Here is a 13,774-nt window from a genome sequence, read left to right as displayed (position 1 = left end):
CCTTCAGCAGCCACTACCCTTATTGAGGTAAGACCCTCTACGAGCAGAAAGATTACAAATCACTGAAAGCCCAGATGGTGTATAGCATTTTTTAGCTGTGACGTATTTTTTAATTAATATATATTGTTTTTTAGACATGCTATTGTACACTTAATAGGCTACAGTATAATTAATGTAAACATAAGTTTTATATGCATCAGGAAACCAAAAAATTTGTAACTCGCTTTATTGCAATATTCACTTTATTGTAGTGGTCTGGAACTGAACCTATTAATATCTAAGCTATGCCTGAATTCCCCCCTCCCCTTCAATCAGTTGCCCCAGGGAAGGGATATGGACAGAGGCTGCTTCTGATATACAGCTGTATCTTTGTCACACCCAGCAGGGCCCACAATAGCCATTCATAGATGATTTTTCAGTAGAGTCATGCTGACATCTCATTTAGGCCATTCTCCCATTCACAGAACTTGTCTCATTCTAGGAGGGACTGTGGGAAGAGGGATTCAGAGGACACAGTCTCTCAGAGGAGGATAGTCCATAATGCTTAACAAGCAGAGGCCAGAAATGGGAGAGTATGAGAAGATCCTCTGGCCCCAGAAAGGCCAGGAGAAGGGACTTAACACATTGTTTGCGGGTAGTTTTTATTGCACGCTCTACTACCAGTCAACGTAAAACGTATAAATATGTTTCCCGCATATAATGTGTTAAAAGAAGGCAGGTGATCTGTTCCTGCCTAAGCAGGAACAAAGGTATGCTCTGAAGAGCCCAGATTTCCCTTCTTTTCCCACACAGATCAGGCAGCTTAGCAGCCAAGGGAGAAAAATAGACTTTATTTACAAGTAATAACATTTAGAAAAGATCCATCCCTGGCCCTTAAAAACCTTCCCATCAATCCAAATCCCACCCCAGCACAAGTCTAGAGAAGGCAGGGTATGAGCTTGCCACTGAAGGTTGCCCCCCATCCTCCCCTACCCTGGTGGGCCTGGCTTTCCTGGAAAAGAGCATCCTCTGGGCAACTGAGGATAGATGGGTGGGAGCATCCGGGGGTGGGGTGCTCCCACTAGGTCAACGTCCAGTCCTGGACTTTAAGAGCAAGGGCCCCTTCTAGGCCTAGCCACCAGGAATAGCAGGGACCAGGGCCTGCTCCTCCAATGGTCCCTTCTAGATCCAGAGGCTGAAGAGGATTGGCTGGGCCCATTCAAAACCAGCCTCAAATCTTGTGATGGAGAATTGACTTTGCTTCGCAAAAACATCAGGAGGCAAGGTAGGGAGAGGACCTAGACTGTCCAGGCTCCAGGCCAACTCTGAAGTCACATCTGTTCACCTAGTGAAGGCTCTGGTAAAGGTCCAGGTACCAGGCCAAGGTGTGTCAGGCATCACTGTCTTCAGGGGTTTGGCCACACTGTTGGCCTGGAAGCTGAGAAGGCACTGAGGGGGACAGTAGGAGGAGCAAGCAAGGGCAGCATCAGGAACACAGGTGGGGCCACTCACTGGTACTGGTCCTTTAGTGCTTTGCCTGAAAGAGAAACAGTTACATGGCTGGATGAGACTTTGATGTTGGCCTGCACCAGCTGACTTACGAAGACCTCTTCCTGCTCCCATAGCCCCCTGACTAGTCTCCCTTCTGTGATGTGGGCCTGGACAGATCAACCTTCTGGTTATCAGTTGCTGGGTGTGTTAAGCAGCTCTGGATTTTCTCAGTAGGAATGGAGTTTTCTGTCTCCTCAATAAGCCACTGACCAAGACAAGGAGCACCTGCTTAGCCTCCAGCCTCCTAGCTTGGCCCTGCCCTGGAAGCTGCCCCATGCTTCCACGGTGCTTTCTGAGAATTGAACCCTCCCCCTTCCATCAGTGCCTCCACCTTGCCCTTGGCCCGAGGAGTGGCAGTGGCGGCAGCGATGGCAGCAGCAGTGGCAGCGCTGGCTGTGGTGGTGGCAATGCGAGGAGAGCGACGGGTTCCACTGCGGGTGTTGGGGGAGGCCTTGGACAGGGTTTTCTTTGAGGCTCCCCTCCGCAGAAGGCTATTCCCGAGCTTCTTGGGTGTGTTGAGGATGCTGAAGGTCATGGACTGGCGGCGGTCAGCCTGTGGGGAAGCGCTATCAAATGGAGCTCACTGCTGCTTTTCCAGGCCAACCTGCTGCTCTAGTGTCTCCCTTCAGCTCCCAACTAACCTGTTTACCAAGAGTTGGGGCTGCTTTCCTCTGGGCCTCCGCAGTGCTCTGTTTGCGCCCTTCATGTCGGTCCCGGGGAGTCATGGGGCGTGGGAAACAGCTGGTGGGCTTCTTAGACTAGGGGAAAAGGCCAGTTAGGCAGACATCAGCAAGAGGACTTCACATCCAAAGCCAGGTGTCTCAACTAAGTGGAACTTTTAAGTCAACTTGTCCAAGCAGCAGCAGCCCCCACCCCACTCCCAAGAGCCAGAAGCCTGCCCTTTAATCCACTTTTCAAACTTGGTGAGCTGGCCCTGACCTGGCAGGCTGTTAGCTAGAATAAAACACAGGAGCCAATGTCACCTACCTCAGGGGTGCCAGGGCCCTGGTGGGGCTCTAAGGAAACCCGTTTGCGCTGCCGGGTAGTGATGCCAGTGCCCTCAGCTATCTGGGTTGGCTGCATGCTGGCTCGGCGCAGGGTCTCCTGGGGGTCACCGGTTTTCATCTCTTCGTCTGTGATGGTAGCCAGGCTCAAGGAAGGCTGCATAGGGTGGAGTGGTCAGTGGACTCAGGCTGTTTGGAGATGCAACAGGACTGCCCCAGACTTTCTTCACTGGCCTGGCACATGGGACAGCTGAAGCCTTATTGTAAAAGGACTCCCTACCTGTTGTCTTCCCCTGCACAATGGTCATAGGAGTTCCAAGCAGACCTTTCTACGTCCTGCCCACACACAGTGACCACCCCCGAGCTCCCTCCCTGCCAGCTGTTCTACTAGAAGTATCTAGTCACCCTCCTCAGGAGGCCAGAGACCTAGGCCTCCTGAGCTAGGTCAGCAAGTGGAACTGGGATGAAATGTCGAGAGAAGTGAGCCAGTGTGGGCCAGTCCTATGGAGGTGACCCCAGAGCTCACCCTGGACTCAAGGGGATAGCAGGTCTTCAGGTGCGGGGGGCAGACTCGATTGCGCTGCTGCAGCTCTGCAATGCGGTTCCAGTCATCCAGCTGCTCAGGCTCATCCTGGCAAGTGCCCATGTAGAAGCTGTTCCTTCCTGGGGTGGGCAGGGAAGTTGGAGCAAGTGGGAGTGGAAGGCCAGGAAGAATGAGGGTAGAGGCAGAAGGTTGCCCACTGTCCCTGTCATCTTGCCAGCCTTTGCTGCCACCATCCTGTCCACCTGTCCCATGGACTTCAAGCCCAGTAGCCCAGAGTCCTGCTCAAAGCTGCAGATACAGGAGCAGGGTTCACAGAAGCTAGCTCACTGCTCTCTCCCTGAAGAGGTCAAAAGAGGTCATATGCAGAGGCTATGACACCAAGAGAAACTACTCGAGGGCCAGGAATTGATACCTAAGGGGTCCCCAAAGGACAAGAGCCTCCAAAAAGAATCTGAGGGTAAAACACTGGCCAGCTTGGCCCTTTGGCAGACCCTTACCACCTGAGAAGGGCATGAAGGACTCCTGACAGCCTCTGAACTTCAGTAAAGTGCTGGAAATCGCACGCCCATTGTATGAGCATTTCTGATTCCCCCTTGCTGGACAGGCAAGGCCCTGAGGCTGCAGGAAGGCAGCTGGGAAGCTAGCATTGGGTTTTTCAAATGCTTGTCCTTTCCCTGTGCCAGGATCTGCTTCTAGTCTAATAATTTGGGTAGGGTTAGGGAACAGTCCCCTACCTGGAGGGGCGCCACTGGACACCCCGGCCTGGGAGCGGCGAGCAGAGCTGCGAGTAGTAGGCCGGTAGCCAGGCAGGCTGAGCAGAGCTGAGTTGCCATCATTGGGAGAGCTCAAGCGGGCTAGAGAATGGGTGGAGGAGGTGGCTCTCGGTCCGACCTGGGAAGCAGGGGCAGACTGCGTGCTATAGAAGGATGAGTTGGCACTGTCTGGCTCTTCCACATCTGACTTCTGGAAGAAAGGATGACTCTGTTGTGGTGGGGTGGAGTGGGCTCCCTGCCATTCTTTTTCCCCTCCTGAAGCCCCTCAGATCCTACAGCATTTGTTCTCAGACTGCTTTGCAAGGTTCTTACCTGGAAGTCTGCAAGAAATGGGCCTTGCTGCCAGAATCCCACATGGTACTGAGAGTATCAAGACTCTTTTCTACCCATTTTCCCACTGACTCTATTAACAGTGCTTTGAAGGAGGGAAGAAGGCAGGATGTATCAGACTATTTTAGTAGTGAGGTGCTAGGAAGTGGGAGAGCCAGGGCTGGAAGCCATGTCTCCTGAGCTCGTCAGGCTCATCCCATGGCCTTCATGTCCCCCAGCCCAAGCTTGCCAGGGTCCTGAACATGTTTTAGAGCTTCTCCAGCTTCTTAGTAGCAGGGGGCACCCTGCACACAGAGGTGTCCCCTGCTGCACCAAAGGCATCTCTCTTCCCTAACCTTATAATATGGAAACGGGCCAGAGCCCCCACGCTGGCAGGCAACCCACTGGCAGCCACAACACATCTCAGCTACCCAGGGGGTGTGCTGGGAGGCACAGGTTGGGCTGCAACTTCTCCATATTCTCTCCTTTCAGCTTCTACAGGGCCAGTGCTACACATGGAAAGGACGCCAGCCTTACAGTCAGCAGATAGGCATTCAGTTACAGCCCTGTCCTTTGCTATAAACGAGGCCTAAGATCCTTCTCAGAATTTCAGCTTTTACTTCTGGAAGATAGGGACTGGTGAGCCCTGCCTGCCTCTCCAGGCAGTTTTGAGGACCCAATGGAAAGATGCCCTTGAGAAGACATGAGCATTACTGTCCTGCAGCCCCACTCCCAGGAGCCTGACCTTGGTCATGGTGATGTTGATGATTTGCGTAGTACGTCGACGAGCAGAGCGGGTCTTCCGGCCTGAGTCCAGGAAGACGTCCCCCAGGGAGTCCAGGCTGCTCTCCAGGGGCGGCTGACCCCGAGCAGGGATAGGGGTGAAGTAGAGACTTTCCAGGGATTCTACTTTGGGGGGCAGGTGCTGGGAGATGGGTGAAGCTGGCTCTCCAGGGATGCTGGTGCCATCTGGCTGGGTACGAGGCAGCTTGCTATAGGAAAGAAATCTGATGAGATGCCTTTCTTGGGGCTAGAAAGCATTTTGTCTGTACCTTTGCTCCAAAGTGATCAATTCCTACAATTATTATAAGCAGACCAGGTCAAGCACCGCATGTGCTGAGTTTTCAAAGGTATCAAGGAGAGCCCTTCACCTGGGCCCTCCCTTCACTTCATTCTCCATCTCTGGTGAGCCTACCCACACCCATGGCCCTCTGAACTCAATATTGGCAACTCCTAGATCCTCCTCTCAGACCCATATGTCCACTGCCCCAGATATCTCTCTCGACACCCACTGCTACTCCACAATGAACATGTCCCAAACTAAGTCTGTCTATTCCTCCCCCTGTATCTCCTAAATCAGAGAATAGGAGTAGCCTCCACCCAGGCTGCCCAGCCATGAACATGGGCACAATCCTACCTCTTCTCTCTCCTACCAAACCCAGTCAGCAAGTCTCCTAACCACTCCCCACTCTGCTCTCACATCCTTCCCTGGTCTGCCATCTCCTCTCACCTAGACATCTGAGAGAGGCACCAGAGTGGTGACAAGCAAGGACTCAGCCAAGCTGCCTGGGTTCAAGCTCTGTCACTGTGGGACCTTGAGCAAGTGACTGCATAGCTATGCCCCAGTTTCATCTGTTAAATGAATTACTATTTTTAAAGAGTCTAACAGTGACATGTGTGTTATTAAATAAAAACAAATGTTTCCAGTCTCAGCTTCTACATTGGCTATATGGATAAGCTAAGATGCAAATCTGATCATATACTCAATTTCAAACCCTTTATCAATGGGGAGTCCAGCTGGCTCCCCCAACTGCACTTTCCAGCCCAGCCAGGCTCTCTCTCGGCCTTTCCTCTCACTGTTCTCTGTCCACTGGGCACACATACCTACGGCTTCAATCAAGACGCAGAAAAAGAGTGATAGAAGAATAAAAAGGCTTCGTGGAGGCTAAGAATAAGCTTCCAGAGGGCAAAGGGACCACATCTTTTTTCTCTCACAGCCCCAGTGCCCAGGATACAGCCTAACAGTAATCTCTCAATGGACAAAGTGAGGGAAGAAGGGTGCCTTCTGACCTGGTAATTATGAGTGGGGTTCCCTCACAGCTCAGATCCAGGCTGTCAATACTCAAGTCCAGCTGAGGCTTAGGCTGGGGCTCCCGGCTCTTTAAGGCATCAGTCGCCACCTGAAACTTGCCCAGGTCTCGAAGCTGCTGGTCAGCATGGGCAACCTGGGAAGCAGAAGGCCAGGGACAGTGAGAAGCCTAAGGCAGGGGTGGCTTAGGAGAGGAGGGCACAGGGATCCATTACGACAAGTGAGGGAGTCTGTACAGCCAGATACTTACCTGTGCCTCCAGGCTCCGCACCTGGGCAGTAAGGTGGCGGCAGGTCTGTTCAGTCTCCTTAGTCTTCAACCCCGCCTGCTGTAGCTCACGACCCAGCCGCTCGGCTTCGGCCCTCAGCTCCTTGTTTTCCTTCTGCAGCTGTTCCAGGCCCTGCAGCTGCTCCTGCAATTCTTGGTTCTGCTGCTTCTTGGCATCATAATGGGTCTTGGCTTTCTCCATCTGTGTGGGCAGATGGGTGGGTGGGGGGCAGGGATGGAGGGCAGGGGATGGCAGGAGGGAGGGCAGAGTGGGCCAGACTGTGCTGCTCACCTGCAGCTTATAGTGCTCAGCTGCCTGTTCTTTCTGGCTCAACTGGGCCTGCAACTCACTCAGCTGGGCCTGGAGGCGTTGTGCTTCTTGCTGGCTCTCCCCTCCCTGGGCCTGAAAAGCATGTGTTGTGGAATGCTGATCAGGGTGGCTGGTCTGACTGCTCCATCCAAATCCACAGATTTAACCTAGCTTCCTGGGCTCCATAGCATTTTCAGACTCCTGCATATTCTCTCAGGAAACGGAAAAATCCTTTTACCCCCACCCCCACCAACTCTAGCATACTGAAACACCACACTGCAGTCCGCAGGAGCTTTCCCATCCAGCTCATGCCATTTCTAGCAGGGCTCTAACAGCCCTATCTTGTTTGAGATCAGGCACAAACTGTCCCATTCTCTCTCCATGAGTACACAATCAGTCTCCCCAAGGAGGAAGGGAACTGATCCTCTCACTCAGGTGCAGAGCATAGGGCTAGGAACTTGAGATGTGAGCACTCAGGGCATGTGAACTCATTTCTTCTCAAAGCAACTCTGGGAAGTAATTATATCTCCATTTCAGAGTTCAAGAAATTGAGCTCAGAGATTTAAGCAAATTGGCGGGGGTCACAGTGACTAAATAGCACAGTATGATCTGAACCTTAGTGCTCCTGACTCCAAAGCCCATGTGGGCTCATTTATGATGCTAGCACTGCCTCCCCCCCAGACCAGACTCCTTGGGAACAGGGCCTGTGTCTGATTCTCTGTCCACCTGCAAGGCCAGCAAGTGCTTAGTTTGTTGTAGACACTGGACAGGATCATCTGGCTTTACCTCTCCCTACAGCTCCTAGAACCAGGAAGGCCCCCAAAGGATTATAACAATGTTTATCACAATCATGGCATGGTGTGGAGCACATGGAAGTGGGCTGGGGAAACGAAGCTCTCAGCTCCCGCCAACTCCTGCAACCCACCAGGGCTTTAGCAAGTCCCAGGGCCACTGGTGCCCAATTCCTTTGCTCCTAGCTAAAAGCTGTGAAGCCTAGACTGCAAAAACACAAATATTAAACGAAAGGTGACATTGTTGAAAGCATGAATATTATATTCTTTATACTATTACATGTCATTAATACTCTAGCATTATCCAATAGAACTTTCTGCAATGATAGCATGTTCTGTATCTACCCTGTCCAACATGGTAGCCACAAGCCACATGCAGTTGCTAAGCAGAGAAAATGTGGCTAGTGTGACTGAGGAACTGAACTTTTATAATTAATTATAGTTAATTTAAATTTAAATAACTACATGTTGGTGCTATTGTAATGCACAGCAAAGGTCTGAGGGATAGAAGTGGCTCTGGTCTTCAGAGCTCCCAGAAGACACATGCAGGGAGTTCCTGAGCCACAGGCAGGTCTCCTAAGGCTGTCAGGCCCTCAGGGTACCCCTCCTCTACCACCATACCCACCATAGCCCGAGGGCTTAGAGAGCACCTTCCCGCCCCCATCTGTCCCACCTTCAGCTTCTGCTGCTGCACCTTGCTGGCTTGGTCATGGTCAGCTAGCTTCTTACTCAGTTCTTCCATCTGGAGCAGGGGAAGGAAGAGAAGGGAAGACTCAGAAGGCCTTCCTCTGGATGTCCAGGCAAATTACGCAGTTTTTTCAGACCAGTCCCCAACATTTTTAGAAAAACAAAGGCCCTTTCTCTGGCCTCCAATTAGGGAACTGTCTACTGCCCAGGCTGGTTGGTAGGACCTGTGTGAGGCAACCCAACACACAGGTGCTGCCAGAGCCACCTGCCCATGCTTACCTCCACCCCCAGCCTGCAGGCAGAGAATCGACTCTGGGGAGCTGACACCTTACCACCACCCTACTGCTGCTGCTGCCTCTCCCAGCCCCAACCTTCCCGGGTTGGGGACAGGAATAGGGGACCTAGCCTGTAACTCTAGCAGACATACTCATTCAATACCCACCCCTTCTCCTCCCAGAAACTACCAAAGCAAAAGCCCACAGATGATCAGTCCTCTTCCCAATATCCACAGGCTGTTAGGGCTTGGTGCTGGCAGTTTGGTTAGTGTGGGGGAGCAGGCTGCTGTGAGACAGAGCAGGGGTAGCACATGTCCAAGCCCACCCAACTCCTATAGAGAGGAAGAGCAAGAGGAGGGAGGATGAGGAGGAGCATCACAGCCACAAGCACTCCTGGCTCCTCAGGCATTCCAGGAGCTCAAGCATGATCAGCAAAGGCGAGAGGCAAGGGCTCCATTGCTAACTGTTTGTCATCTTGGGCTCCTTGAAGGTTGATGGGAGGAGAGGAAGGCCCAATTCCTCTGCAGGCCTGAGGTGACTGGGTAGGAGGGCTGGCAGAGAAAGGATGCTCCCACTAAAAACCAGCTCGATAGCCTTCACATCTAGGGCAGCAGAGATCCTTGTGAGAGTGAGGCAGCCAGACCATGCCACTCCATCTGGTGGTGGCCTGTCTTGCTCCTCTCAACCTTGGCCTTACTGCTCACAGACATCTCTATTTCATGCTTGGGGTTAAAGCCCAAGGGGTCATCGCCCATTGGCAGGCATCCCGAGCTCACAGCCCTCCCTAACCTGTACGGGATGGCTTGCTTATCACCTTTATGGCTTCTGTGGAAAAGAAGGGAGCTGTGTTAAACGAGGCCACAGTCATTCTGCTAGTCCTCTTTACTGAGGACCCAAACTTAGAACAGGACTTGAAAGTTCAGGAATCCCAAGAATTGTCTGTGACTGGTTCAGGTATGAGGAAGATGAAGCCTACCCTACCACTTGTCCCTCACAGGCAGATGGCGGAAAGTGCAGAAGGTGGAGAGGCCGACCTGGGATGGGTGGGATGAGGCCTGAGAGGACCCAGCATTCCTGGGCAGCCTGGGCCTGGATTCCACGGCTTGACCCTGCCCCCTTCACAAACAGTTCACAACAGGAGCTGGCGGAGGCAAGCTGCAGCCGAGGTCATGCACCAAGACTGGTCACCGCTTAAGCAGCCAGCATTTAGCAAGGACCCCAGGCATTACCTGCTTAGTTTGCTCTCTCTGAAATACCTCTAGCTGTTCCACCTGTGCATGGGGGAGGAGCAATGGAGACAGAGTGAGATGGGGGCCAAAGAGGCACTGTTCCTGCTGTCAGGCTGATCTCACTGAGGCTCTTAAAGTGCCCCCCCTCCCCACCCCCAAGGAACCACACTTCTAGTGATGTTTAAAATGCCAATTTGGCTCGTTCTACTCCCCAGTGGCTCTTAGGGCCTCCACTGCAGGTGCACCTCACAATGTGCCTCCAGAATGGGCAATGCCCTTCACTGACTCTCCAGAGATGGAGTCTTCAGGGAAGGGGAGGCTACTGATATTTTCTTTGGGACAATAGGGGGCAACAAGCTTGAAATCTGCCAGCCACCTCTCCTCTGCCACCCAGTGGGTGAGGGAGATAAGACACTGCAATAATGTGGGAGCTTGAGGCCCTGGGATGCAGGGGGAAAACTGTCCCGTCTCTCAGGTCCAACCTTTGTAGGTGTTGTTGAGTTGGGTGCCTTACCTGGGCAGTTAGTTTCTGTCTCTCTTCCTGGAACCGCTGTCTCTCCTCCAGAACCTTGACCTTGGCACCCTCATACTTGGCAGTCATCACCTCCAGCTCCCGGGCAGTACTCTGCGCTTCCCGCTGCATCTCGGTCAGACGGGCCTCAGCGTCAGCACGCACAGCTGCCAGCTCTTGGTCATATTTCTCCCGGGCCTGGTCCAGCTCCACTTCCAGAAACTGCTGGCCAAGGTTGGCCTTCTCACCCAGGCCCCGGTTCTCCTCTGCCAGCAGGCCATGAGCCTCCTTCAGCCTGCTCAGCTGCTCTGCGTAGCTGGCCTTCTCTGCCCGCAGCTGCTGGGCTGCTCGCTCTTGCTCTGCCACCTTCTGTCGTAGGGGCATCAGCTCCCCAAGCTCTCGCTGGGCCCGCATCAGCTCTGCTCGCAGCCCACCAGCTGCCTGCTTGCTTTGCTCCAGCTCCTCACGATGGCGTTTCTCAGCAGCTACCTGCTCAGCCTGCAGCTGCTGGCACAGGTGCTTGACAGGCAGCAGCTCACTCACCAGGGCCTGTGTGCTGGTGTGCTCTAACTGCAAGGTGGAGAGGGCTTGCTCCTTCTGGAAGAATTTCTCCTGCCATGCCTTTAATTCTTGCCCCAGTTCCTCTGCTCGCTCTGCATGTGAGGCCAGCTCCTGTCGAAGGCTCTCTGAAGCCACCCGCTGTTTCTCTGCCTCCTCCCGGAGAGTTTGGACCTCCTCCCGCAGAGCAGAGCTGCGTTCTGCGGCTCTGGCACTGTTGCTGGCTGTCTCTGCCTGGAGCAGGCGCAGCCTCTCCTCCAGCTTCTGGCTCTTCTCTGACTCAGCTACAATAAGCCGCTTCAACTCCTTGCTCTCACCCTCCTTCTCCAGGACCTGACGGTTTAGGATAGACACCTCCTCCTCTAAGCTGCTGATGAGGCTGTTTTTTCTCTCAGCCTCCTGCTGGCCACGGGCCACCTGGGCCTTCCACTCATCCTCAGCCTTGCCATGGTCTTGGGCCTTGGTGCGGAGGGTGGCCAGCTCCCTTTGTGCTGAGGCTAAAGTCTCCTGACTGCGCCCCAGCTCCTGGGCCTTCTCTTCTAACTGGCCCCGCAAAGTCTCCAGAGCACAGGCCCGCTCCGTCTGGGAGGCACGCTCAGACTCTAGGCTACGCTCCAGGCTAGAGGCCTTCTCCTGATGCTCACGGCACTGCTGCTCCAGCTTGCTCACCTCTGCCTGCAGAGCCTCCAGGTCAGGGCTTCTTTGCTTGGTCTTTCCAGTAGCCTCAGACTGGGCTCCTGACCCACAGGTGTCTTCTCCACTGGCCATCCCTAGAGACTGCTGGTGCTCCTCTTCCTTCTTGGACAGCTGTTTCTTCAGTTGCTCCACGGTTTGCTGAAGCTCCCCCAGCTCTGTTCTCTGGGCTGCCTCCTGCCCACGAAGCTTGGCCAGCTCCTGGTCCTTCCCTTCCTTTTCCCTCAGGGCATGGGCCAGTGCTTCTTGCAGGGTAGCAAACTCCACACGCTGCTCATTGAGGGCATTCTGCAACCGCATCTCAAGCTCTGCCTTGGCAGCCTTCTCCAGGACAAGATCAGCTTGGGCTCGGCCCCGCTCCTGGGTCAGCCGAGCCACCTCACGCTCCTGCTGCTCACGCTCCTCCTGTTGCTGCCCCTGGCTCTCCATCAGTGCAGCCCGCAGCCTCTCCAGCTCACTGCCCATTTGCTCTGCTTCACGCTCCATGGCCTGCAGTGCAGCCTGTGTGCTGCAGAACTGATGTCCCTGCTGCTCTTCTGGCCACTCTGATCCTCTGTCTGCTGCCCTTGGGGGCTCCTTGAGTAGCTCACAGGAAGTTGTTTCCTTCTGCTCACTGGCTTTGCGCACCAAGGCCTCCAGGCGGGCCACCTCCTTGCTGGCGGCAGCCATCTTCTCCTGCATAGCAGAGAGGTCATCTGCAAGTTTCTGGGCCCTGATCTCCTTCTCTTGGACCTGCTGGTGGGCTCTGGCCAGGCTGGCATGGAGCTGGGCTAGCTCACTCTGCTGCCGGCCTATCTGGAGCTCGCTGTGGGACTCTATCCCTGACACCTTCTCCTTTGCCTCCTGCAGCTCCTGGCGGGCCTTCTCACATTCCTCCTTCAGAGTCATCAGCTGTTCCTGGAACATGGCACCATACTGGGCCTCCTCTTGCTGGCTATCCTCGTACCGCTCACGCCAGGTGGCCACCTCCTTGGCAAGCTGCTCACACTCACTCTCAGCCTCACGCTGGGAGGCTATGGCCTCTGCCAGCTCCCGCCGCAGGGCTTCTGTCACAGCCTGATGGGCCTCCCCAAGCTGCTGTAATTGAGCCTCCAGCTCTTTGCGTCCAGCCTTCTCTTCTTCTAGCTCCTTTTGTTCCTGCTTATGTTGCTCTACCAGGCTCCGGGTCTCTGCCTCTAGTTTGGAGATACAACACTGCTGCTCTTCCAGGGTGACTGCAGCCCTGCGCTTCTCCTCTTCAAGGCCGCCCCTAGTGATCTTCAAGGACTCCTCAAGGGCCTGGACCTGCTCCTGGAGCTGGTTCTTCTCCTGGGCCACCCTTTCTCTCTCAGTTGCTTTTTGCAGCTCAGACCTCAGCTGGGCCTTTAGTTCTGCTACCTGGGCCTGGGTCTCACACTGCTCCTGGCGGGCTGCCTCAATACAGGCATGAAGTTCCTCCACCTTTTGGCTCAGCTCTGCTTTCTCCTGCTGCGCCTGTGTCACTGAGATCTGGGCACTGTCCCGGGCTTCATTAGCAGCCTCAAGTTGCTGTTGCAGGACCTCTAGCTTCGCAGCCTTCTCTTTCTCCAGTGCCTCTACTTGCTGGAGGGCTGAATCCCTCTCTCTTAAGGAGGCCTCCCGCTCAGCAACAGTGGCCAGTTGCTGGGAGTAGTCTCGCCTGGTGGCCTCCAGCTCCTTGGTGGCCTTCTCCAGCTGCTGCTCCTTCTGCTTCAGGCTGGTGCTCAGTTGCTCCACCTGGTGGCGGAGGGTCTGGGAGGCCTGTTCTTGCTGCTGGAGGGTCTGTGCTAGCTGGGCCTGCTCCTTTTTGGCCTGCTGCTTCAAGCAAGCCAGTTCTTGGTCCTGCTGCTGGAGAGTAGCATTAAGAGTTGTTAGCTCAGAGGTCAGCGTGGCCACCTGAGCAGACAACTGGGCCTCCTGAGCCTGGGAGGCCTTCTCCAGCTCTTCCTTGGCCTGGCTGGCATTGGATAGGGAGTTCTGCAGCTCAGCAATTAGGCCAGCCAGATGCTGCTTTTCTTCTTCAAAGTGGCCCCGCTCAGCAAGCAGCTTGGCTTCCTGCTGGCCCTGCTCCGTCTCCAGTGCCTCCACCCTGGCTTGGAGCTGGGTGTTGTCTGCAGTAAGAGTGGCTGCCTCTTGCTTCAAGGTTTCCAGCTGGTGAGACAGAGACAAATTGGGATCAGCATGATTCTTGTCACCATAGCCCCTCT

General features: G+C 54.4%; 1 protein-coding gene across 13 annotated transcripts in view; it reads right to left on the bottom strand.

The window, feature by feature from the left end:
* Window positions 1-810: 810 nt before the first annotated feature.
* NUMA1 (nuclear mitotic apparatus protein 1) overlaps window positions 811-13,774 on the bottom strand; it is a 71,440-nt gene continuing 58,476 nt past the window's right edge. For 7 of the 13 annotated variants that reach the window (XM_081155424.1, XM_081155425.1, XM_081155426.1 and 4 more), the window contains 13 exons: window positions 10,323-13,718; window positions 9,809-9,850; window positions 8,243-8,359; window positions 6,809-6,919; window positions 6,500-6,718; window positions 6,231-6,385; window positions 4,906-5,152; window positions 3,813-4,041; window positions 3,061-3,197; window positions 2,518-2,691; window positions 2,172-2,288; window positions 1,862-2,083; window positions 811-1,516 (listed from right to left, as the gene is read on the bottom strand). In XM_081155424.1, the coding sequence (XP_081011550.1) occupies window positions 1,505-1,516; window positions 1,862-2,083; window positions 2,172-2,288; window positions 2,518-2,691; window positions 3,061-3,197; window positions 3,813-4,041; window positions 4,906-5,152; window positions 6,231-6,385; window positions 6,500-6,718; window positions 6,809-6,919; window positions 8,243-8,359; window positions 9,809-9,850; window positions 10,323-13,718 (5,178 nt within the window). In that variant the 3' untranslated portion in view covers window positions 811-1,504. The remainder of the gene's footprint in view (window positions 1,517-1,861; window positions 2,084-2,171; window positions 2,289-2,517; window positions 2,692-3,060; window positions 3,198-3,812; window positions 4,042-4,905; window positions 5,153-6,230; window positions 6,386-6,499; window positions 6,719-6,808; window positions 6,920-8,242; window positions 8,360-9,808; window positions 9,851-10,322; window positions 13,719-13,774) is intronic. The other 6 variants (XM_081155430.1, XM_081155428.1, XM_081155429.1 and 3 more) reach the window with 3 other exon arrangements.

Source organism: Miniopterus schreibersii (assembly GCF_964146895.1).
Source record: "Miniopterus schreibersii genome assembly, chromosome: 12".
NCBI classification, from domain to species: Eukaryota; Metazoa; Chordata; class Mammalia; order Chiroptera; family Miniopteridae; genus Miniopterus; species Miniopterus schreibersii.
This window is presented reverse-complemented; position numbering and strand designations above follow the sequence as displayed.